At 34.5% G+C, this 25,578-nt stretch overlaps 3 protein-coding genes across 3 annotated transcripts in view; 1 reads left to right on the plus strand and 2 right to left on the minus strand.

Annotated features, from left to right (window-relative positions):
- Window positions 1–559: 559 nt before the first annotated feature.
- LOC144856260 (uncharacterized) lies at window positions 560–9,050 on the minus strand. The gene is made up of 10 exons (XM_078714207.1): window positions 8,991–9,050; window positions 8,580–8,699; window positions 7,725–8,304; window positions 7,257–7,421; window positions 6,760–6,935; window positions 6,107–6,253; window positions 5,482–5,699; window positions 4,725–4,913; window positions 2,043–2,132; window positions 560–1,742 (listed from the first exon to the last, which is right to left on the minus strand). The coding sequence occupies exons 2-10, from the start codon at window positions 8,676–8,678 to the stop codon at window positions 1,550–1,552; spliced, it is 1,857 nt and encodes a 618-aa protein (XP_078570333.1). The 5' UTR covers window positions 8,679–8,699; window positions 8,991–9,050; the 3' UTR covers window positions 560–1,549.
- A 38-nt stretch (window positions 9,051–9,088) lies between these two features.
- Window positions 9,089–12,611, plus strand: LOC144856262 (traB domain-containing protein-like). The gene is made up of 8 exons (XM_078714208.1): window positions 9,089–9,180; window positions 9,451–10,118; window positions 10,234–10,374; window positions 10,463–10,573; window positions 10,844–10,983; window positions 11,077–11,246; window positions 11,363–11,471; window positions 11,756–12,611. Exons 2-8 carry the CDS (start codon window positions 9,483–9,485, stop codon window positions 11,895–11,897), a joined length of 1,449 nt encoding a protein of 482 aa, XP_078570334.1. The 5' UTR covers window positions 9,089–9,180; window positions 9,451–9,482; the 3' UTR covers window positions 11,898–12,611.
- LOC144856159 (reelin-like) overlaps window positions 12,335–25,578 on the minus strand; it is a 32,453-nt gene continuing 19,209 nt past the window's right edge. Inside the window, exons 34-54 of the mRNA XM_078714117.1 lie at window positions 25,038–25,264; window positions 23,913–24,130; window positions 23,524–23,671; window positions 23,022–23,280; window positions 22,695–22,832; window positions 22,277–22,421; window positions 21,709–21,877; window positions 21,180–21,320; window positions 20,745–20,925; window positions 20,310–20,503; window positions 19,584–19,947; window positions 19,116–19,330; window positions 18,622–18,817; window positions 17,937–18,231; window positions 17,393–17,566; window positions 16,887–17,107; window positions 16,280–16,518; window positions 15,750–15,913; window positions 15,134–15,347; window positions 14,528–14,824; window positions 12,335–13,494 (exon numbers count right to left, since the gene is read on the minus strand). Coding sequence (XP_078570243.1) covers window positions 13,437–13,494; window positions 14,528–14,824; window positions 15,134–15,347; window positions 15,750–15,913; window positions 16,280–16,518; window positions 16,887–17,107; window positions 17,393–17,566; window positions 17,937–18,231; window positions 18,622–18,817; window positions 19,116–19,330; window positions 19,584–19,947; window positions 20,310–20,503; window positions 20,745–20,925; window positions 21,180–21,320; window positions 21,709–21,877; window positions 22,277–22,421; window positions 22,695–22,832; window positions 23,022–23,280; window positions 23,524–23,671; window positions 23,913–24,130; window positions 25,038–25,264 — 4,257 coding nt within the window. The 3' untranslated portion in view covers window positions 12,335–13,436. The remainder of the gene's footprint in view (window positions 13,495–14,527; window positions 14,825–15,133; window positions 15,348–15,749; window positions 15,914–16,279; window positions 16,519–16,886; window positions 17,108–17,392; window positions 17,567–17,936; window positions 18,232–18,621; window positions 18,818–19,115; window positions 19,331–19,583; window positions 19,948–20,309; window positions 20,504–20,744; window positions 20,926–21,179; window positions 21,321–21,708; window positions 21,878–22,276; window positions 22,422–22,694; window positions 22,833–23,021; window positions 23,281–23,523; window positions 23,672–23,912; window positions 24,131–25,037; window positions 25,265–25,578) is intronic.

Raw genomic sequence — 25,578 nt, forward strand, 5'->3', positions numbered from 1 at the left:
GGTTTACATTATTCTGGGGAGGAACAAGCAAAGTACTATTTTAAAGAAAGATTATTGTGTCGAATTATAACTTTTTTTCTTCAAATTGTTGGTAAAATTGTCCGAACTTTAAGATCGTAATGTTTAAGAAAAGGGGAATACCCTTGTGTTCATAATATAGATGCCTCATAAACATGTATAACCGGATGTATTAGACATAAACATAAATTAAACGGTTTGTAGTAGAAATGATAGTTGTTTAGAATAAAGACCAGGAATAAGGGGCTTTCACACCTGTCCGGTCAACGTTAATGTTTCGGTTTCACGCGGCTACTACGCGCATATCGATTGGCGCATACACGCGTTGATGTTCGATTCGACGGACTGGGACCGTGCCGGAACAGGTGTGAAAGACCCTTGAAAGACCCTTAAGTCAAGAAGAGCAAGAAAGGTATCTGGTGTCAAGAAAGACAGTATAAATAGTCTAATATCAATCAATACACAATATGTTAAAATGACTGCAGCATACAATGAACATACTCCTGACGGGGAATATGTCAACAACAAAAGCAACAACAAATTATCATTGTTATTTTAATCAATAATAAAATTCCTGATTATTAATTATCTTTTAAATATATTTTAAAAATAAGTAGTCATCATTATCATGCTGTACCTATAGACAGTGTTTGTGATTCATCATACACACTACACCAGCACTACTCCCATCAAATATAATAATAAGCACTATTTCTGAGTTAACCAGCATAAATCAATATATTAATATATTAATCAATACGAATCAATATATATTTATCAGTTTTGTACAAATCTTTGTAAAGAATATATATAAATTTAAACAAAAAAGTATAAATTAATGTGTATTAAAATTAATGGTTACTGATTTTGTTTATCTTGTTGGCTAAAACCCATGTTTTATTGTAGCCAAACATCACTAGCTTCACTACACTCTCCCTCTTTACATTAGCACACATACGGTATGAGAGCACCGCACCAGTACAAGGCAGTTGAAGTCAATGTGAAGGATTTTGCAGGGTGAAGACAAATAACAGTGAAGTAGTGTTGAAGAGAACAGGTGTTGGAAGATAAACTGGTGGTAACATTGTGCATTGTGCAGAAGTGACGTCATCAGAGACAGAATTTGAAGATTTAAAGGTGTTCAGACATTGTTGTATGAATTACCTTGGATGTGTATGACTGTCAATCCCAAAATGCTTTGCTATGGCAGTGCCTTGTTGTATGAATTACCTTGGATGTGTATGACTGTCAATCCCAAAATGCTTTGCTATGGCAGTGCCTTGTTGTATGAATTACCTTGGATGTGTACAACTATCAATCCCAAAATGCTTTGCTATGGCAGCGCCTTGTTGTATGAATTACCTTGGATGTGTACAACTATCAATCCTAAAATGCTTTGCTATGGCAGCGCCTTGTTGTTAAAATTACCTTGGATGTGTACAACTATCAATCCCAAAATGCTTTGCTATGGCAGCGCCTTGTTGTTAAAATTACCTTGGATGTGTACAACTATCAATCCCAAAATGCTTTGCTATGGCAATGCCATCAAATCTAGAAATGCATTGATTTTGACGTCAAGCCATTTAGAGTTTTTCTGCTGGAGACCTTGTACCCATTCTTTAGGTAATGCTTGGTAACCATACATGCATCCAAGTACGGCTCCTGCCACACATGCATTACTATTGCTATCTGCTCCCAACATTATAATTTTACTTAAAGCTGTCCTGCAAAATAAAGATATTCATCATGTTCTACCATTGTACACTTAATCATAATAACAATCCGACACATTCAACTTTACATTCAACTTGACATTTATAAATTTACATTTGTTTCTAAACCGCCCAGTGGCATACTGGAAAAGAATTATGTTACATACGGTAAAGATGAGGACATTTGTGAGAATGAGAAAAAGCCACCCCAACCAAGATTTGAACCTGGAACCTTCTTCTTGATATGCAGGCAGCCTACCATTAGACCACTGGAACTTTTATGATATCATTGAAATTTGAGAGAATACTTACTTAAAATCGAATTGCGAACGTAGAGCAGCTAAGGTGACTCCAACAGCTTTAAACGTCAGGCTAGGTTTATTTTGATCACAATTAACAACTCTAAAAGAAAAAAAAGTTATAGAATATTAACAAAAATAAAAAAGTCCACCAACTGTTTGGACTATAAAGCTCTGCCTACACTATCAAACTTTATGTGACAAAAAATGTGATGTGCCCATCTGTGAACATGATGATGTCATATCACTACCATATTTAAGCATAACACTTTTTTGTCAAACTAGTTTCATAGTATAGACAGAGCTTTACTAAAAAAAGAAAAAGGTGTGACCATATTTGGAACACTTTGATTAAATTCAGAGCAGAAATTAGAAATTGAGAATCAGAATTAAAGGACATACACCATAAATAGAGAATACTCTAAGTAAACCAAAGTTTATTTCGAAAACGACACGTATGCACAACAAGATTACTTTGTGGGCGGTGGAAATACCACATCTTTATTTTTAGTGAACTAATTATGTCAGTCACCCATTGAGAATAAATCAAAATTATTCTACTGCAGAACTATATTATAACATGCAACAACATTTAAAGATATCAATAAGATTTTAGTTTGAAGTTTATAAGACAGTCACAGTGTGAGTATGATTAACCAAAAAAAAAAAATTTTTAAATAATTACAAAAACAAAGTATAGATAAAGTGAAGTTACTGCAGTTACTGCAGTAGAATCATTTTGACATGGTCTCTTTACATACTCCAAGCAATCAAGTTAGCATTCAATATTTCAACATTATGTCATCAGCAGATATAATGATAAAGTAACGAATATGTAATTAAGATATGCAAATGATCTGGGCATACTACTACTGTATATCTCGCGTTACAATCAACAGGGAAAACAAAAACAAGTTGGTAATATTTTCAATTAATGACAGACCCGTATCGGGATTTCTTCACACAAAATCAAATCAAAAATTTCAAAATCACGTTCACTGGTCACTGATACGTGAATGTCGTATATATGTTTGCGCTATCTGATATTTTCGTCACACACCAAATATAGATCATCAGAATGATATGAATACTAATCTAAGAACTTGTTAAGCGTGTACTTTGCGTTCAGTGATACTTACAGGTGAAAAATGTTACATAAAAAAACCTAATTTAAATGTTTAACTTACTGTGATACATGTAATATTATACACACATTACTAGGTTCGTAAGAAAGTAAGTTTTGGAAGTTTTAAACCGAACAAATGGGCGAAAATCTGTCTAATGCATTTTGTTGCCATAGACTAGAGAATCGTTTTGTTTTTTTTAATTTCAATTTCTTTTGATGCTTCAGTTTATTTTTTATTTATTTATTTCACCTTATTTATAGAGGGTGAGCGTATGCTGAAAATCAAGGGGCCCTCTTGATGAGTGTGACAGTGGCTGTGTGCATACTAGTACACAATTTATTTACCATTTCAAATACTGTACATAAAAGATAAACAACAAATGCTGGTATGGATAACTGTAAGAGCAAAACTCGTTGTACAGTGGTCTGACGTCACAGTACCAGTATATGTACTACTTCACAAATTGTGATACATTGTGGTGGTATTGTGGCTTTATCATGAAAGGTGAAAGTAAGGAGAATCTAAATACTGGTAAAGGAAGTTCAGTTTATATAATTGATACACCACACAAGTACACCTGCATAGCATTCTTAGCAAAGAATGGTGGTAATCAGCGATAAATACTATTTAATGGACTAGTGCGCACAATTTAATGATCAAATGTATCAAAAACAGTTTGAATCATTTCCAAGGGTTTACAAAGGACACGCTGGGTCAGGTGTTTGATGGAGTGAGAGAAGAATGGAAAATAATCATTATAGTAAGTAAACAAGCTCATGTTTCTGTGTCATGAGGTGAACTGCACACTCCAAAAATTACTGGTATGGTTTTAGAACTTAGCATCAACAAATTAGTGAATTCTTTGATGAATTACGCAATCAGAAATTGAATGAAATTCATAGCAAAATGCAATGGGTATGCTTTTTCATTTATCTGCAATGAAATACAGGTAACTAAATATTTTAATATAATAAACTTTTGTCATCAATATATGGACCAATAAGAATTGTCTGTTTGCATTTTAAAAAAAGAAAAGTTTGGATGATAACTTAAATATTGTGAACATAATCTTGTAAAAAAAACAAACAAATAATGCAAATAACCTAAGCAAAAATGATGAAATAAAAGTTCAATATGGCCGCCATAAAGAATAGCATCATATAACAAGTACATTTCACTATTCTCAATGCAAGGAAACTAACACATACTTTTCTTTGTTTAATGTCTTGATTGCTATCTAATAGACTTCCTAGGTATTTGCATTCTTTACATGCATCGGTAACTGTTGGAAATTATTATTATCATATTCTTCCGTTTTCGTTTCATTTATATTAAGATTAAAATTCTTAAGGCTATCTAGTAATTATTCTATTAAATATAAAGTACACTAGATTTGAACTTCGCACTTTGTTTGTGACGAGTTAGTTATCCACATACGACACACGCCACGCCAAATGTGCACAGAAAATGATTATGCCATTACTGTATGACCTAAAGAAAACAGTGAACAATTAATCGTATAGAAAAATAAATACTACTGTGAATGCAAGGAAACTAAAAGCACATACTGTTCAATAGTCTTCATACTGCAGTAATTACTAAGTTGTTTCTTGTGATTTGAACTTTTTAGTTGTTCTTTGCCTAAATCCACAGCACCAGATATCATAGCATCCAGGTGCTTTTTGTTTGAAAGTGGGTGAGAATTTTGAAGTATACTCGCAATGAGGGCTGACACTATCACACAGGTGGCTCGGCATCTGAAAAGAGAGATCAAATTTATTCATTACTTGTTTTATATTTTATTTTGGTGAATTAATCTGGCTGTTATAGATGGTTTTGGATATGCAGTCATAAGTCTCCCAAAAAATTATCAAAATGTTTACAAAAAAAAAGCATACAATATAACCATGAAATAGAACAATTAAATGGAACCTATTTCTGTTTAGTAAAATAATTACTTTTTCGGTCTTCCATAATTAACTAAAAAAAAAAAACATTTTGCAATTTAAATTTATGGTTAGGTTCTATAAGAACATATTATTTTCTGTAAAAATATGTTTTTTTACAGCAAATACGCCCAATATAATGATAGCAGTAGCTTGTAAACCAGACTTAGATTACATTCTATTAACACCCATGATGGAATGGCAGACAAGCTAATTACTTTCAGCAAGCATATTAATACTTGTTTATATAATCCCAAGTCTTATAAAGCAGTAATAAAAATATCTACACTGTCTATCGCCTCCAATAAAAAGACGAAATACACCTACAGATAGGTTTTATCATGTAGCAAACACATATACTGTGATCTTGTAATAATACCTTGGATCAAAATGGGTAGCCTTGCATATCCTAACAGCATTGCTAGACACTTCTTTAAGGTCGTGAAAATGCGGAATTCCAAGTAACGCGGTTCGCACTAATGCACCGTTGTCTGCTAGGTGGTCACATGATTCTGGGTCATCTTCGTCAAAAGCTTTTTCCCAGATTTCTTGCGATACATCGTGCGGTTTTTTGGTAAATTCTTTGTGATGTACAGCCTAAAAATAAAGTTTCAAAATAGATAGATAACAATTTATAGATAAGTTTGAGGTACATATAAGGAGTGAAAATGACTGAAACGTTGAGAAGTTCAAAATTTCTTCTAAGAACTACATACATTGTGCACCCAAAACATTATATTATATATTACACAAAATAAATTCAAAGCTTATTTCCAACTAGCCACAGTTCTGTTTCACACTTCACTTCTTTCTTTAAAACTAAAGCTCTGTCTACATTATAAAACTTTATGTGACAAAAAAATGTTATTTGCCCATGGACACGATGACATTACTACCATATTTGGGCACATCAACTTTTTTTTTGTCAAACTAGTTTGAGAGTGTAGACAGAGCTATAGGAGGGCTGCCATCAAAGTCCCTAATATCAATATGATGTCATTTACCTTTGCGACAGAATTACTAAACTCCTCATAACCTTTTGTATCACCAAGATCTGGAAAGCCATGCTTACTCCACAGAAACAGACGCATTGCAAAATCCAGTTCATCCACCACACCAGCCCAATGAAGAATGGAATCTAACAAAAGCGCCTGACAAATAAGAAATATCAATAATTTTAAATTATGGTTTTAACAAACTTTTTAAAAATTAAAACAATTACAATCTAACATATACAAACTAACAAAACGAGACACAAAAATGCATTTAAAAAAAAAAATTCAATAGTTTATTTGTTCTACATTCTTCCTACTATTTGCCAAGGATAACCACAAGTGAACTCAATCACTGTCCTTCTCTGTCTGAGACACAAATACTTGGTTTCTATTATGGCCCTGGACTCTTGGGCAACCCCCTTAAAATAGTCCTGCGACCGCCCCTGCTTATAACAAGTCTTTGGGATTGGAGTTGCAAATTGTCATGAGAAAAAATCCTGACATATGTCAGGCTTGAACCCAGGACCCTTAGATTGGTAGCCAAGCATCATAACCACCAAGCAACCACAACTCCACTTCTACTGAACACAGTGGCTACCCAGCGTTGGAGTGTTCATTGGAGTGCTAAACCAGGGGCCTTTGCAGTTGTAAACTAAAATTACCATCTGGTCAAAGTCTGCAGTCCAGTCTCCTTTATCCCACTGCAGCCGATGTTTGTCATTTATTGAGTTCTTGTAATTTAAATCATCTTCTTCATAATAAAACTGGCATTCGTCTTGTGTAAGATTCTCTGTACAGAGACCAAGTGCATCACCAATTGCTGCTCCATACATCAACCCTACGTAGAAGAAAAAGTAATTTTAGGGTCACATAAGCTTGAACTTTAACCTATGACACAATATTCTCAACGATTATAGATCGGACAACGTCTTATATAAGTCAAAGATGCTCTACAGGTGGAATGCCATCCTGAAAGGAGAGTGCGTTGTCTTGTAGTAGATAGTCAGTCGAGAGATTCCAAAAAAAAAAGATTGAATGAATATTCATGCAAGAACTTTATATGTATTCTATTTAGTCTTTAAAATATGTTTAAAACTAAAATTGTTTCATGCATTTCACATTAAGTCAAAGTGGTGAATATAAATACAAAGCATCTAACCAATAATCTTGTCTCTAAGCTCATCAGCGTCTAGGGTGGTAGCACCAAGTGTTGGTCTAAGCGGTGTTCTTATTCTGCTGGTGGTGTTAGTCGTTTGTGTCTGTTCTTGTAGATACTGAGCACGAGCTGAGTGTGGGTTACCAACAGATGAGTTCAGAACATCACCTGTAAATTACATGAAAATAAAGACACTTTTATTAGTGTCTTATTTAACAATTAAGAGAAGGCTGTAATATTTAAAGTACAGTCAACTCTCTCAATACAGGACTCTCTGAAAACCAGAAACTCTCCCAATACATACAGTACAAACAAGTTCCACATTATTTTTGTTATCATTAAAAACACATTCCGAATACCAGACTTTCCTAAAACCATATTTGGCCAGCCCAAAGGTGTCCGGTATTGGGAGAGTTGACTGTACAATATTTTATGTACATGATTTGAGCGGAAAAAAAACGTTTTATTTACCTCGCACTCTTGGGAATATGTTACCTGGCAACAGAACTTTTGGCAGGTTGCCATTGTGAAACTGAAGACGAAGAAAGTTCAACAAAGCATCTGAGCCTTCATTACAAACTGTCTGTGGTGGCAGCAGACATTGATTGTTAAGTGCCAGAAGAACCTTCATTTCATTTGGTCCACCGAGTGAAATAGGAATCCGATGCAGTTGATTATCAGACACATTCAGTTTCGTTAAAGACTCCATTTGACCGATATTTTCTGGTAAAGTTAACAGATTATTAAACGAAAGATCTAGTTTTTGTAGTTTAACTAGATGAATGAAAGTTTTCGGAAGATTTTGAAGTTGATTATGATGGAGAAGCACGCTTTTAAGGTGAAAAAGGAGAGCAAAACTATCGGGGAGTGACGTCAGACGATTGTGACTTAAGTTCAGCGTGTTGAGGTGGGGTAAACGAAGCGGGATCTCTGGTGGTATTTTCGTAAGTTCGTTGAATGATGCATCCATTTCTTCAAAAAGAGAGACAGAGTCAACGATTGACCACGGAAGCTCAGTTAGAGCGCCCTCTACAGCAACACCATCTACATGCTGAAAGAAAGAATATTAATTTTCATTAAACCACAAAATACTGTATTTTGGACACTACTGTAGTTTGACTAAGTCATACCACATCATATATAACAGATAGAGATTTGTGAAAATTATTTTTTAACTTATTCTTATGTAATATTGCAACAAAACATTGAAAAAGTAAATTGAAATATAAAAATAAACATTAAAAAAAAATTGAATTATTATATTAATTTATATTAATGAATCTAAATGCACATATTTTGTAAAATTTAGAAACTTTTCATAAGTACCTGCTGATAGGATTGCGGTGTAACTCGACATGCAAGGTTCAATGCGCGTCGTTCATCCTGACGCACAGGCGCAAAATCTTGCACTTGTACATTTCCCATGATGGTTAATGTTTACGGCATCTGGTGTTAAGAAAATTGCATAATAATTTTATATTAAAAAATTCTAGCTAGGCCTAGCTAACTCCTACTCTATCTAGGATATACTGTGCCTGTGCAGTGAGTGACTGCCTGAGTGTCTTCATCAAGGCCTAGCTAGATAGTAGTTTAGTAGAGGTAAGCTTAAATTTGCTAGCATCATCATGTTTTATCACAATTATTACCATAATTAAATGCATTTGAATGCTATAAAAAGAATGCATGACAAATTTATTCAAAACAGACAAAAATTAAACTACTTTTTAATGTTTATACCTTCTTTTAAAAACTTCTTTGCTGGAGCTTCTGTTGATGGGATGTCATCATCCATATGTTGATGGTCAAAGGTCAGATTGTGATCAGTGGTGTGTGACGTTGTGTTGTAATGTGTTTTTGTTTTGTCATCAACTCGGTTTAATTGGTCTGTTAATCACAGCTGTTTAACATTAAATTCTCACATTATTTGGTAATATGATTTTCTTATATTTGTCATATTAATTATCATTATACTGATTATGCTAAATCACCTTTTAGTTATTTCCTAGTTAGATATTATGTGGTAATCTAAGTTAGGTAGGCTAGGCCCACCACCACCAGCAGGGCAACATAAAGATAGGCCTAAAAGCGGTGTTGTCTATTGCGATGGTATAGGTCACAGCTCTCCTGTCCGGGCCTAGGATTAAGTATATTTTACTGTTTATATATTATCATAATTTCTTAATATCTATTCATACAGAGTGAAGGTAAACAAACAAGGGCAACGTAGTGATGTCTTCTGATGTCATCAAACTTCAGGAGGAGATCTTGATAAAAAATAATGATGATGTTGATGATGATCTTACGACATCCACCGGCCTAGAAAATGGATTCAGTGAAAAGCTTGACATGAGCGACGGTGAAGGAGGGAGCAAACAAGGCTGTTACGAGATGAACAGCGAGAAAGAAAGTCAATGTGACAGTATCAGTGAAGATGGAAGTTACACGTTAAATGCCGCAACCCAAGAAACGGAAACCGACGTTTTAGAGCAAGGAACGTATCGTAAAATCAGCCAACCGAATATGCCGGTTGATGTAGTGGATGCTGGCGGGGACGATGCTCCAGGGATGTGTGACGATAGTGATAGTGAGATCGGTAGTTACCACGTGAATGAGAACATGGACGAAGACGATGGTGTGCTGCCATCGGACCAGAGTGATGTGGAGTATGACATCAGCAGCGGAGAGGAGAGTGATCTGGAGGACAATATGGATGATGTGGAATTATTACGATTGAAATTCCTTAAAAGACAAGAGAACCCTGTTCTCCCGTCGACTGTGTCTGTGTTGGAAACGGAACAAGGGGCTAAAGTTTATGTTATTGGAACCGCACATTTCAGTATAGAAAGTCAGAATGATGTTGCCCAGGTGTGTTAACCTAATAATTAATTAATTTGCATAATAATTTGCATAATAATGATTTATTACAGTAAATACAGTCTCAAAATATTATTTTAAAACCTTTTTTTATATTAATTTTTAGACGATACAAGCAGTGCAGCCAGACATTGTCATGGTGGAATTGTGTAAAAGCCGCCTTAGTATTATGCAGCTCGACGAAGAAACATTATTAGAAGAAGCTAAAAATATCAACATGGAAAAATTAAGATTATCTATAAAGCAGGTATATCAATATCACAGCAAAGATAATAATGATTATGACACCAATAATTATAATCACTAAAATGATTCATAATGTGTTTCTTTACCAGAGTGGTGTTGTAAGCGGGTTAATGCAAGTTCTGTTACTAAGTCTATCAGCCCACCTGACAAAGGAGCTAGGCATGGCCCCTGGGGGTGAGTTCCGAAGAGCTTTCAGAGAGGTAAGATTTATGGTGTTTCAACACCTTATGCAGGAAATTACTAGCTTGTTTTCATGCCGTCTTGTTTTTTTTTTTTCAGTTCAATAAAACTTTTCTTCAATAATGGTAATAAAGATAATATATGTATATTACTAATAAAATAATAGTTGAAATAACAGAAAGCAAAGCAAAGAAAGTAAAATAAAGAACAAAAATAAATAAAAAACAATTATTAGGATCAGTATTAGAAGGTTCATGCCGTCTATAAGATTAATTTTGTTTGCTTTCTAGGCCCAGCAAATTCCTGGCTGTAAATTAAACCTTGGCGATAGACCTATTCAGATCACCTTAAACAGAGCAATGGCCAAGCTTTCAGTTTGGCAAAAGATGAGGCTAGCTTGGTTCATGATCACATCTAAGGATCCTATTACGTAAGTTGGATATGGATATTACAAGTACTTAAGTACACACTCTTAGTGTGAAATGGTACTTAATGAATTACTAATATTTATATCTTTCAACAGAAAAGAGGATGTTGAGAAGTGTAAACAGAAAGATTTGTTAGAAGAAATGTTGGAAGAAATGACGGGAGAATTCCCAGCGCTAAGTCGGGTGTTTGTAACAGAACGTGACATGTTCTTAGCAAATTCTTTACGAATGTGTGCACAGCCATTCTACTCAGAACATAAAAATGGTGAGAGATCAGCGCTATATAAAACTACCATTATTATTTTTTTTTTTTGATTACAATAGAAGCCATTGGCCTTTATGGTTAAATTCTATATTTGTTCAATTTTTTTTCTCTTACAGCATATGTGGCACCTGTAGTTGTGGGCGTGGTCGGCATTGGGCATACACCTGGTATCGTAGAAAACTGGAATAACCCACCAAATACTAGCCAAATTCAAGAGATAATGAAGTAAGTACGAACTAACACATCTTCCAAAAAGTTTGTTATACCTGCTGTAAAATCACAGTTGTGACCTGTTTTTTTTAATATACATTTTAAATTGAAATTGTTTATGGCATGCTGATCTATGTTTTTACATATTTATAAATATTTATATCTGTATTTTATTGTTAACTGTTTCTGATGTTGTATTGTTTTATGTTTCAAACCTGTTAGTGGCGGTAATTATTGCTGTTGGTTTTGATTGAATAAAATAAAAAATAAAGTAAAAATATGTTTTTTTCTTTGTACAGGGTACCAGGTCGAACCTTAGTTGGGACAATTTTTCGTTTGTCAATACGAGCATCTGTATTAGGTACCGTTATGTTCGGGTGTTACCGGTGTTACAGATGGTGCGGAGGACCTCATATAACATCCTTTTTACCTTCATGGTGATTGGTTTAAATTGTTGTTTGTTATAAAAGTATATGTAAATATATAGTAATGGGATAAAATAAACTTTTTATTATTATTAATATAATTTAAAGATGGATTGCTGTCCAGATGAAAATTTAAGAAAACATTTTAGCACACATAGCGTGTCATACCTATACTTGAGGTAGAATAATTTGTGCCGCTATGTTAAAAAAAACCCAATAAACTAGAGATTTGTAACAATATTATAAATTTTTGGCAGAAAAAAATTGGATTTCAAATATAGTACTTAATTAAAAGCCCAGGTAATAAGTGTTAGATTTTATCAAATTACAGTGTAAAATTACAGTTATAATTAAATTTGTTGTCAATAACGTTGAATGAGTAAGTGAAACAAATGGTACTTTTACCTCTACTTGTAATAAAGTAGAATAAATTTAGGACATATTATACAGTATACTTATTAGTATTACTGCAGTATAAGTAAGGTATACTGCAGTATTTATTTAATGTTATGAGAAAACATTTAAAAACATTAAAGCATAAAAGGAAAAACATTTTCTAAGTATATACTTTATATTTGCCATATTATTTGACAATTTTGTTAATGTACTACCGAATCTATGTTTGAATGAATTATAATTAGTCTTGGGAATTATTCATTTATTTATTCAACAACATAAACTTCATTGTAAGTAAATATAAGCAATTTCTGCCCCTTGGAATAATTACACTTGTCAAATATAAAATAATTAATATTTAATTAATTACATCGTTTCTCATTTTTCTTTTAAAGCACTCAATAGTTTATAGTAACAAAGGTTTTTAAGTGTAAATGGTTTTTACTTTTGTAGTTAATTCATACAATTGTAAAAAATAAAATATAATATAATTGAATTTAGTTGCGTATTTTCTTTTGTCTTTTAAAGCACTGACATTGAGTGGAATTAATAGTGCAAAAAAAAGAATGTTTTAACCATTATTCAGCGTCATTGGCAACGACATGCATGTTGACATGACCTGCTGTTGCTAGGACAGCATCATTGGCAACGACACGTATGCTGACATGACCTGCTGTTGCTAAGACAGCGTCATTGGCAACAACAACATGCATGTTGACATGACTTGCTGTTGTTAGGACAGCGTCATTGGCAACGACACGACATGACCTGCTGTTGCTAGGACAGCATCATTGGCAACGACATGCATAATGACATGACCTGCTGTTGCTAGGACAGCGATCAAACAACAGTGATGCTTAATTAAATGGTCCGATAGCTTACTGTACAAACAATCGTTTTTTAATTATAGGCATATGATAACATTTATGTAATAATATTCACACAAGATAATAATACAACATTAATACAACATGGATCTAATATAATGAAAAACTAGCTATAAAACAGTTTATATATTTAATTTAAAATAATTTTTACATTAATTGATTACTAAACTACAATTTGTTTATACTATTAATTTTAAAAACTTTGATAATATACAGTTTAAATTTACAGCAAAAATATAGTAGAAAGTCCAGTTAAAGATTGTCTTGATATGTTATCCATATTGCAGTGTTCTACGTGGTTGACTTTGACCAATCGGGAGCCTTCGATTTCTGTAAAGTATTAAAGTCAATCAATATAAATGAAAATGTATGGGATTCTTGTCTGATAAAACAATATAAAAATAGAAATTATATTATTGGTTCAAAAGGCAAATTACAAAAAAAACTATTAAAAGATAAAGCTTAGAGAGAGATAGAGATTTTGGTGGAAGACGTATTTTGAACTTCATCCACAAGCATCTGTGTGAATCACACTATAAATGTGTACCGTAGATGTATTGTAGGCCTAGTCTATGAATGCAAAAAAAAAAAAAAACAACAAACAACAACAACCAAAGATGTTGATCAACATGTGTTGGCCTTGGTTTGGCCTAATTTAACTTTCTACTAAAATTGTATAATATATTCACTTATATATATATATACCTACATGTATACTCTAGCTAAACTAGCCTACTTTTTAATTACTGTTGTTGTAGTCCTATCTTCATTCATCTTCTTTGATATTCATTTGGCCATGCCTACAGGTCTATTTAAAGTGCTCATCATCCTAGGCTATCTACGATACTTGATACTACGACCGACTGTTTTTATTTTTTGGGACAAAGGAGTGCGCGATACAAATTCACAATTAATAGGTACATTAACGCTCATGCATCCGTTTATGCCCGATACGCTGACAAAAAGTAGTGCAACAAAAATATTAATTGTCTTCACCAAAAGTCTCTCTAATTACTTTACAACCTGTAAACAGCAGAAATTTGAGATGACCTGCTGTTGCTAAGACAGTGTCATTGGCAACGACATGTATGTTGACATGACCTGCTGTTGCTAAGACAGTGTCATTGGCAATGACATATATGTCGACATGACCTGCTGTTGCTAAGACAGTGACATTGACATGACCTGCTGTTGCTAGGACAGCGATCAGACAACAGTAGCTTACTGTACAAAAATATTAATTGTCTTCACCAAAAGTCTCCCTAATTACTGTACAATCTGTAAACAGCAGAAATGATTTATCTAATTTTGAGCAATTGTATTGGACAAATAAAATGAACTATGAACTATGAACTGTACTCACAACACAAGTTCAACATGATCTATAGCCCACTGATCATATCCTGCACCCATATGGAATGGCTGCCACCATCTGAACCTCACGCCATTTGCTTTGGCTTGGACCGGAAGTTCATACTTCACTTTCGTCGCATGATTGTAAGACTGTGGGTGATGTTCCGCAATCAAGTTCCAATTTGTGCCGTTATCATTTGTGTATTGGAACAGGACGGACTTATTTGTGGTTGCCCCTGACGCCTGATGTATGTTGCATGATGGGGATGGTCTTGCACTTCCAATTTGAATAACAAATATAATTTCCCTAAAATGAACACATAAAACATATTCGAATTAATTAATTCATATTCTCACTTGTTCTTATTATTTATTGTAACCATGTTAAAGGGCCAACTAAGACAAGTTTAGGTCCTCACTCCTAGAGTGAAAACACATAAAACATATTCTTATGAATTATAAAGTCATACATTTGAATGAATTGCTCAAAGTGTAAGGATAAAGTAATTGTAACACCCAACTGGCCCATCTCCCAATTTGACTCAGGGCTGTAGTTTTAACCCTACACACCAGGAAAGTATTATGGGAACATCAACCAATCATTAATTTTCTGTACCTTGTATTTCTGGTGTCATACTCCACAGTAATAGCCTCTCGCAATCCACAGCTACTAAAGTAAAGCGACTTGCCATGAGCGTGCGGAACAAGTGAACCGCATCCAACACCCAAGCGCCCTCCTCTAACACGACTCCAAAGTGACGCTAGGAGACTACCTTCAAAGTTATCAAGGAAATCTTGTTCCAAGGTCTTGATAGGGGTACAGGACTCATCTAGAGATAATTAAGAGATAGAAAAGATAATAATTAAATCCATTACTATTGAAAAATAGACTGTACATGCAGACAGAGAAAAGAGTGTCTACAATGATTTAATGATGTATACAATCCCTGAAATCATTTGAATAGCATAACATTTTATACAAGCAGGTCTAAGGACATATGAGCCTAATACAGTCAACTCTCCCAATACCAGACACCCTTTGGTTGGCCTGTCAGAAGTTCTGGTATTCCGGATGTTTTTTAGTGGTAAAAAGAATTTGACACCTTTTATACCTTTGGGAGACTTTCTGATTTTCAAAAAGTTTGTATTGAGAATGTACTATTTGGTCTGTTTGCTAGACTGCTGTAGCATTGCCTAATGATAAAACTGCACAATATAACACTATACAATACCTCCATATCCTTCATCACAAACACAGAATCCTACAGGTAAGCAGGTTCCATGACCATGGCACAATGAGGGGCAGGCCTCTCCAATGTAAATGTCATCTAATGACCATCGAGGTGCTCTACGTCTAGAATGTCCAGACAGCTGAATCCATCGAAACTGGGTTGTACTAGAATAAAAGAAAATACAGTCACAAGATAACTAAGATAAAAACCATCCTGCCCAAAACAGAAAAATATGGAAACAAATCGTGGAAAGCGTAATGTCAGAATAACGGAAAATGTTTCAAGAGAGAGAGGAGAGACTTCAAATGAGCATGTTACGGCAATCAAACACAAGGTAGATTTTTACTTGATAAATCAACAACAGGGCATTAACCAATGATAATTACAGTGGGGTTCAGTCTACACTAGTTTGACAAAAACAAAGTGTGATGTGCCCAAATATGGTAGTGATATGACATCATCAGGTCCATATATGGGCACATCACACTTTTTGTCACATAAAGTTTTTGATAGTTTAGACAGAGCTTTACCTTGAGACTGTTTCTGCAGGTAGTTTCAAAGTGACCATTGTCCACTGTTTGTGGTCATTAGCGGAGTATACGCTGCCTGGATGGTACTGCGATGGTGGACACAGCGGATTGGCTGATCCTGGAAAGCACTGTCGCTCTATAAGCTGCCAGTTTGGATGACTGGGGTCAGTGTTGAATTGCAGTAGGACAGGATAAGTTGTTTGACATGAATTTGATTGGCTTGAGCAGCCTACTGCGATCTAGAAATTAAAGTATTAAGTATAAACTTAAGAATTACAGGATCATATGTAAACAGGCGCAATATCTATACCTGATATGTTTTTAAAATATTATATAAATGAACAAAAAGTGTGAAAATATAAGTTATTATTCAAATTTATACAAGAATTGTCCTAATGAGCAGAAAAATAGCAATGTGGAATGGAACACAAGCAAAACGTAGAACCCTTTCACAATTGACCACACCACTTTAGTACCACTAGAGTCCACTGGACTGTTAGTACAACTTATTGATAACATTTTAAACAATTATGATTGCAGAGGTGGCAATATAGATAGGTGTGAATGTTGGACTTTCTGGCAATGGGCCAAATCAGACAATCAGTACCTTAAACTGTATCATATACTCTGCATCAACTATGAGCTGTCTGGTTGTGAGACTAACATGACGATCATCAGCTGATATGTGATCCCATCCAATTGAGTTACCAAAGTTACCACAAACTCCTGCTCGTAGCTGTCCATACGGGTAAAAATCCCACTTTGTTTCCTCGATCGTATTATCATTAAAATCAGCAAATAAGTTGATGTTGTTAATTTCGGATCCACCTAAATAAAGTTAAATACTACTGTACTGTATACAATTTTAACAATGGAAAAAAAAGCGAAAGTAGGTAATTGATCAAAAGAAGGTCGAGGTCAATATGAAGGTTTCAGATTTTTAAAGCACCCCAACTGGTGCTTTTAATTAATTATATATTGTCAGTACCCATTTATACACCTGGGTGAAAAAGACAATCTACAGTAGAATAAACAACCCTGTCACAATATATGAATACACAATGTAACAGAAAGCCAATTCCATGAAACAAAAACAAAAGACAAATACTGTACCAATATAAACATCATCCAATGCCCACTGTGGCTGAGGTGAGGCTGGTGACATTGGTGCCCACCATCTAAACCGTGTTGACCTGGTTCGTGCGCTGACTGGAAGTGGAATGTAATCTTGTCTTGGTACCTGGTAATTATTGTAATCCAGCTCATGGAGGAGTTGCCAGGTTATTCCTAAAATTTAAACAATTTAATAATCTTAATAAAATTGATTTTATTTTTTTTCATATTTGTTATATTATATTATGCTATTATGAAATAATAAAAGAAGGTAAAGAAACAAATTGTGTGGAGTTGTGGCTTGGTGATTATGATGCTTGGCTACCAATTCAAGGGTCCTGGGTTCAAATCTGACATATTTTTTCTGATGACAAATTACAACTCCACTCCCAAAGACTTGTAATAAGACTTTATGTAAAGCATCTCGTGTATATGTTTGTCTTGTGAACAGGATTGCCACCTTTAAGAAGGATAGTGAATGAATTCGCTTATGGTTATCCTTGGCAATTTGCCTGAATAAAACAAAATAAAAACAAAAATGTACCTGCATTGATTGAATACTGTAAAATAACACTATCATGTCGACTCTGTGGCGTCAGGCAGTGCGGCGTAGAAAACTCGCTACCTATCATCGCGTAATACTTCAAGAAACGTGCGTTGCGTAAATCAAGATCTATAGTTTCTGCGAGTCGCAATACTGGCTGGTTAAAGTACAGTGAGCGACCTTCAGACAAAATGCCGCAACTTTTATGCTGGCTAGCGATAGTTCTTCCACCTTGGATAAATGCCCAATTGTCATAGTCAATCTGATGCCTCTGAAACCTGTCTTTTAATATTGTCTAAAATAAAACAGAACTAGATTAATATCTATTTTATATTATTACTTATCAATCAGCATGTGTTTGTGTATGTGATAAAAAGTAAGTAAATTTTTCTTTTCTTTCTTTAAAAAAAAATTTATTTAGGCAAATTTCCAAAGATAACCATAAGAGAATTCATTCACTATCCTTCTTACAGGTGGCAATCCTGCTCACAAGACATATACACAAGATGCTCTACATTAACAAAGTCTTAATACAAGTCTTTGGGAATGGAGTTGTAAATTGTCATTAGAAAAAATCCTGACATGACATGACTTGAACCCAGGACCCTTGGATTGGTAGCCGAGCATCACAACCACCAATTCACTACAAAACTCAACTCCACTTTTAAACAATAAAATGAAATACCTTCAATGTAGAACTACTCTCACAAAAGCTGCCATAAAATCCTGTATCACAGATGCATATTGGGTAATGGCAGGATCCATGACCACTGCACATTGCATAGCAACTAGGCCCTATCCTAACATCATCCAATGCCCACTGTTGGTTGATGGTATTGTTGGTGAAGAAATGTTGTTGAGCCCATCGTATTCTTGTTGCTCTAAAGGTATATAAACATAGGCACACATTTAAAGCTCTGTCTACACTATCAAACAAGTTTGACAAAATAAGTGTGATGTGCCTAAATATGGTAGTGATGTGACATCATCATGTCCATATATATAGTTTGATAGTGTAGACAGAGCTTAACAGCAGGTTCATATAAAAATATAACCAGAATGGGAACAAAACTGTTTTTAATATTAGTTTAGTAAGTTTAAGTGAGATTCAAATATTGAAGGTCACTTCAATGAAGCTGTACATTTACTCTTTACTTCATGGTAAATACTTAAACTTACCTAGTAATAGCTCGGTCTGGAATCGGTATAACAACTCGTCTCCAGCCCGGGTTGGCATAGTACGTGCTAGAAGGAGTGACTTCACCGTTACACTCTGGGTGAGATGGTAGGCAATTCCTGACTAGGTGTTGCCAACTAATTCCATAATCAGTAGAATAAAGAAGGTCAATTGGTGTCATGACACTATCCCATGATGCATCACAACCAACACTTAACTTAAATTAAAATTAAGAAAATTTATAATCATTTTGTATTTCGTAAATATGATATATAAATTAATTAATATGTAATGAGAATTAATTAATATTATTAAATATAACGTATCTTTTACAACAAAAAACAACTTAACTTAAAAAGGAAATTGATAATAAATTGTACTGCCACAATCATTTCATATTTTAAAATATAATATAACTTTTTTAAGTAGTTTATATCAGCTTTAATTAAAAATTTAAAAAATAAACAAACCTTAAATTCTAAAACTGAACCTTTTTGAAGATGGATATCTGTAGTGGTTATCAGCGTATTATGAAGAGGATTCACTCCACCAATCAGTGACCAGCTATTAGGCCTGCCATCAGATATAGGATTAAGTAGCCAATCAGCAACGCAGTAAGGTGCAAGCATAGTGTTGTCATGAAACAGCCATTGTTTACTGACCACGCCCTCTTCAAAGTTGTCAACGTGTGAACTTGGTAAAACGTTTGAACCACCAATGAATATATTATCAATGACCCAGTCAGTCTGCCTGTGACCTTCATGCTTTGGTTGATGCCAACGAATACGCGTTCCATTGAACTTGGCTTCAGAAACTAGCGGTATGGAAACAAACCTACAATAACAAAATTATTTGAGTTAATTTTTTTCATTCAATAGTTCCAGATAAGCTCACCATACCAACATTAAATCCTTGTATATTATGAAGAAACTGACTGAATGTAAAACCTTAACCATTTTTGAGAAATGTATAACGTATTATTATTTATCAAAATATAATGAGTAAATGTACTTTTGCATATATATTTATTTTTTAAATATATATGCATTGAATTAAATCCATTGAATTTATTTTTTATACTTAGATAGATATTTGAAGAAAAATGCTATTATTTTATTTATGTACTAATATACCTTTTTTTCCTTCTTGGTTGAATAAATATTACGAAAGGCAACGACTTAAAGACAATAACTTACGTAGGATATTTATACTGATCATACAGCAGCTCCATCAAAGGGTTCCACACGATTCCTCCATTTGTTGAGTATTCCACGAGCACTCCTTGATCGCGGATGCTCGGCCGAGATAAACAACCATATTTAAAGTAAAACTGGACATGCTCCGCTTGCACAAGGTCAAGATCATTGGTCACCAATTGCCGAATGCAGGCCTTTAATAAGACACAGATAAATGACTACATAAACAGTAGATAAATAAGGAAACAGTTGACTTCTGACCCTTCGACTAAATAAGTTTTCAGAATTCAAATTTTACAAAGATTAACAGAATTTTTTGTTTTTTTAAAGAGTTGACTGTACATCCTAAAACAGAATTTTCTTATAGTTTGAATTGCTTTTCAAAGAGTTGACTGTACATCATGAAATGTTAAACCAAACAAAACAATGACTCACTTTAACAAAATGAAGAGATTGTCCGGATGCCACAGGTCCACACTCATTGTCCACTTGAGCACCATTTATTTTCAACCAATTCGTTTTCAGATAGGTTTCGTCCGAGAACATTTCCCTAATTTGAGTGGGGAGTGCAGATTTGGGTGCATTGCACTGTTTGCCCTTCCACCCATCATCACAACTGAAATTTAAAAAAAAATGTTTTGTATGAATACAATACCTGTGCATTTGTAGACAAACTAAATTAACCTAAGTAACTAACTCCTTTTGAAACAATCACAAATATAAATATGAAACAATCATAATGACAAACACATTAACACATCCAAGAGAGGAGGCAGTCAATACAAGTACTAACTCACTTGCCTCCTGATTCACTTAAAGGTCAGAACACTTAAGCTAAGAACAAACTCTGTTGTACAACATAATACTCACATGCAGCTAGCAATGTTACAGGTTCCATGTCCAGAGCACATATTGGGGCAGTCAGGTCCTATGTACACATACCCTAGCGCCCAGGATTCACCTGTGGAATATCCACCTGGTTGGAGCCATCGGAAGCGGGTTGACTTAGACCTGTTTAATGAAAAATAAAACTTTAAACATCAAGTACTTTGATGACATGGATGGCGCAGGGTGTTAGACGTTGGACTATTGATTGTGAGATCGCAAGTTAAAATTCAAAAGCTTGTTACATTGTTTGTATCCTTTGGCAAGATACTTTACTTATGTTTGCCTCTCTCCACCCAGATGTATAAATGGGTACCTGGTATAGGTCAAAACACAACTGCGCAACATTTTGGAGTATGTTTCCAGACGTATTTGATCCAAAAAATGACTGGGGTAATAATGTGAAGTGTTTAAAGACTTTGTGCATTAGGCGCCAAATAAGATCGACGTATTATGAATAATACTATTATTATGCTATAACTTCAGACATTTTACAAGCTGTAAGAGAACTTGCCTTGAGTGAGCAGGGAGGTGAATAACTATTCTATTCCACCCATAATACTCATCAGCTGTGTATATTGTACCCTGTTGATACTTCACGCAATCCACTTGATTTGACATGCATTCCTTCTGAAGCAGGTTCCATGTCTTGCCCATATCAATTGAAAACTCAAGATTAATAGCTGCAAAGCAAATTGATCGACCATTTTTATTTCAGAATAACACAATTAAAAAAAAAATCTTACTAAATAAAATGATAACAAATCAAACCTTTCAAAACAACTGCACTAAAATGTAACCAACAATTTGTAAAGCTACACTATCACACTTTATGTGACAAAAAATGATGTCATATCACTACCATATTTGGAGCACATGACACTTTTTTTTCTAACTTGATAGTGTAGCTTAACACTCAAGAGTTGTTACATCACCACATTTTGCATACAGTTGCAGAAACAGTCACCTACTAAGCCAATAAGTCTTATTAGCATAGTACAGAAGGATTATTTTGTATTATCATTATTAACAAAATGACTGCTACCATTGAATACATTCTGCTTCTACCCTTGAGTACTTACAATAGCAATGTTGGGTCTCATCACAACCCATAGCAAGTTCAAACTGCAGATATGTCAACTCATTAACTAGGACATCTGATGTGATGGTGTAGCGTTTCAACGTGTTGTCTGCAAAGCTAAGAACACGTCGCTCTGAACCACACACCTGCAAATAAAATACAAGTAGCGTGGTAGCTTGACTAATATTTTTGTTTACAACCAAACAGTGGGTTTTAAAGACAAGTACCTTGCTTCTTCTATAGATACCAAAACAGTACCACTACCCAAATCTAACATGAATTTTTAGAATATAATATACCTCTAATAGCTTGGAAATTGCACACATATAATTTTCATTTCATATTTTGTGACAGAAGCCTACATCCAATTCAAAAGGAAGCGCTTATAGACTTCATCTAAAGCAATGTTTTATACTAACATATTCCCTGGAACTTCCAGGTGAAATCATCCAATTAGGATCCGTTTCAACAGGTAGTCCATTATCATCGTTTTGTACGCCATATTGGAAGTCCTCCGTCAGGGATCTCTTGCCATGGATATGACCACCAATATAGATCTAAAATAACAAGAAATTAAAATAAAGTTTTAAAAATTTAGCAAAAAAACAAACTACTGAATCATCATCATTATCTTCCTATACTGTGCAGAACCTCATTTGAATGTAGTCGTACATGAATGCTCTCTATAGTACAGTACTTTAATGTCAGGTCAGTTGGAGACCTGATTTGTTGCTAAGGAGACTAACCTGATCAATGGCCCAATCCTGCCGGAATGTTCCATTAGTCGATGGTTGCCACCACCTGATACGAGAGGCGTTACGCTTGGCCTTATGTGGCAGCTCCAATGCCATGTACATCACAGAGTTGTTTTTTTTGTTAAATCGCAACTCCTCAATGAGAATCCAAGATAAGCCGCCATCAGTTGAATATTGCAACAGTACAGGATGGTCTGCCTTACCTTTGGTAGTTAGTTGGCAGCCAAGCTTGATGTAAAATTGTACAACACTGGAATACAAAGTAATTTAAATGAATAAATGTCATCTGAGGTTAATACCTTAAGTTATGTCTACACTATCAAACTTTGTGACAAAAGAATGTGATGTGCCCATATGGACATGATGATGTCAAATCACTACCATATTTAAGCATATCACACTTTTTTGTCACATGAAGTTTGATAGTGTAGACAGCCTTATAATTGTCTCCAAAGTATTGTTTTTATAGCAAAGATGATCATCATATACTTACGTAGCAGTAGTTAGGTCCATGTCAGTCGTCACAAGTATTCGGCGGCCATTATTTGGAAAATGCATACTTTTGCCCGTTATCAGGATTCCACACTTTTCAGTCCTTTCTCCGCTACTCCATTGTATAAACTTTTGTTTTGATAATGGACCTAATAAGTCAGAGAAAAAAAACTTAATATTTGCAATACATGTCTTGTCTTTGTCCTGTCTTCATGTTGTTTCTAATGTACTGCACTAATGGGTGACCGGCAAACAAGCTTTACTCTTACGGTCATCCACATCAACATTTGTTGTTTATCTTTTATGTACAATATTTGAAATGGTAAATACATTGAAATTGAAACATCAAAAGAAATTTACAAAAATGTATTTAAAATGTTATTTCAATACCTTCAAATGATTCTGTTAAGAAGACTGGGTTTTTCCTGGTAATTTGGCAATGTTTGCCAGAATACCCCTCATCGCACAAACAAGTCATGCTATCCAAACAGAATCCATGTCCATTACAAGGACACATGTGACCAATGTACACTGTGTCCAGGCCCCAGGGCTTTGGACTTGCTGCACCTCTGCTGTAGAAGCCTTGCACCCATCTGAACCTCACTGACCTTACAGATTTAGGTAAAAACAAATTTAGACAATTTATTAATACAGAGAGGAGGACAAATATTTATTACAGTGTCAATGATCTTAGTACATACACATTTGCCTATATTTTTGGAAGTGGCATGAAATTGTACCTCAGTTGCAGTAGAATCTTTTTCAATTGTATGGGAAAGGGAAGAAACAGTGAGCTTTCTTAATCTATATTGTAACAATTATTGTCGAAATAAATGTGAATATGAATGGGCTAGATGTGAAAATTAAGTAATAAAAATAGGGTCTACACACAAGTACAAGTTTGTATAGTGAAAACTATATTATTAAAGAATACTTTGTATTACACTGTCTACACTATCAAACTAGTTTAACAAAAAAGTGTGATGTGCCCAAATATGGTAGTGATATGCCCAAATATGAATATGATATCACCATGTCTATATATTATGGGCACATCACATTTGTTTTGTCACATAAAATGTTATAGCGTAGACAGAGCTTTACACTCTATTGTAGTGAGTGAGTGGCTGAGCGGTTAAGACAGTGGAACCGTAATTACGTAGCCATAACATCGGCAAGGGTTCGAGGCTCACTCACTCCATGGTTCTGGTGATAGAACGAGTCTTCTCGGATAAGGACTATAAACCGTAGGTCCAGTGTACACAACTAGCTCGTGTGCACTTTAAAGAACCTAGTACATCTTTCGAGATGAGTAGGGGGTTACCCCGGTGTATTAGTACATCACAGCCACTGATCACCAACTGGGCCCTCTGGGAGACCAGTCTTTGACTGAAGAGGTTACCCAGTATAAATATATATTTCAATCAATCAACCTAAAGTTAAAATGTTTAAATGTACATTATTATAACTATTATAACTTATATTTCAAATAATATTACAAACTTGATAGCTTACCCACAGATATGAAGACCTAACAAGCGAATACTTATTCTTTGCCAGTCAGGCGATTCGCCGCTGTAGTAAATACTGGGCATGTGTAGATTACGAGAACAGGCAGCGGATGTGAAGTTTGTTACGTAACAATTTGGACGAACTAAATCCCAATTGGTACCGTGATCACGACTGTACTCGAGACGAACAGGATCATCTTCGGAGGAGTCTGACGTGCATCCTATGTTAATCTAGAAAAATACAAGAAAACAAATTTGTGTATTTGTTTTTTAACACACATTCAACAAAGTTATCTGTAATAAATAATTGTTATAAAAACTTACAATATTCTTTAAAATCCTTTATTAATACATCAAAACAAATTTGATAAAATTAACATCAAGAAGGTGAGCAACAAAACAAACAAAAAACAACATCATAACTTTCAAAAACAATTAATTATGTCTCCTAAAAAAGGCGCAGTTAACATAATTAACATCAATGAATTTGTCATTGTTATTTAAATAATCACAATAAATAGCTCCCTCTCTAACATTGCTATACA

The sequence above is a fragment of the Antedon bifida genome, chromosome 11, assembly GCF_963402885.1.
Source record: "Antedon bifida chromosome 11, ecAntBifi1.1, whole genome shotgun sequence".
NCBI classification, from domain to species: Eukaryota; Metazoa; Echinodermata; class Crinoidea; order Comatulida; family Antedonidae; genus Antedon; species Antedon bifida.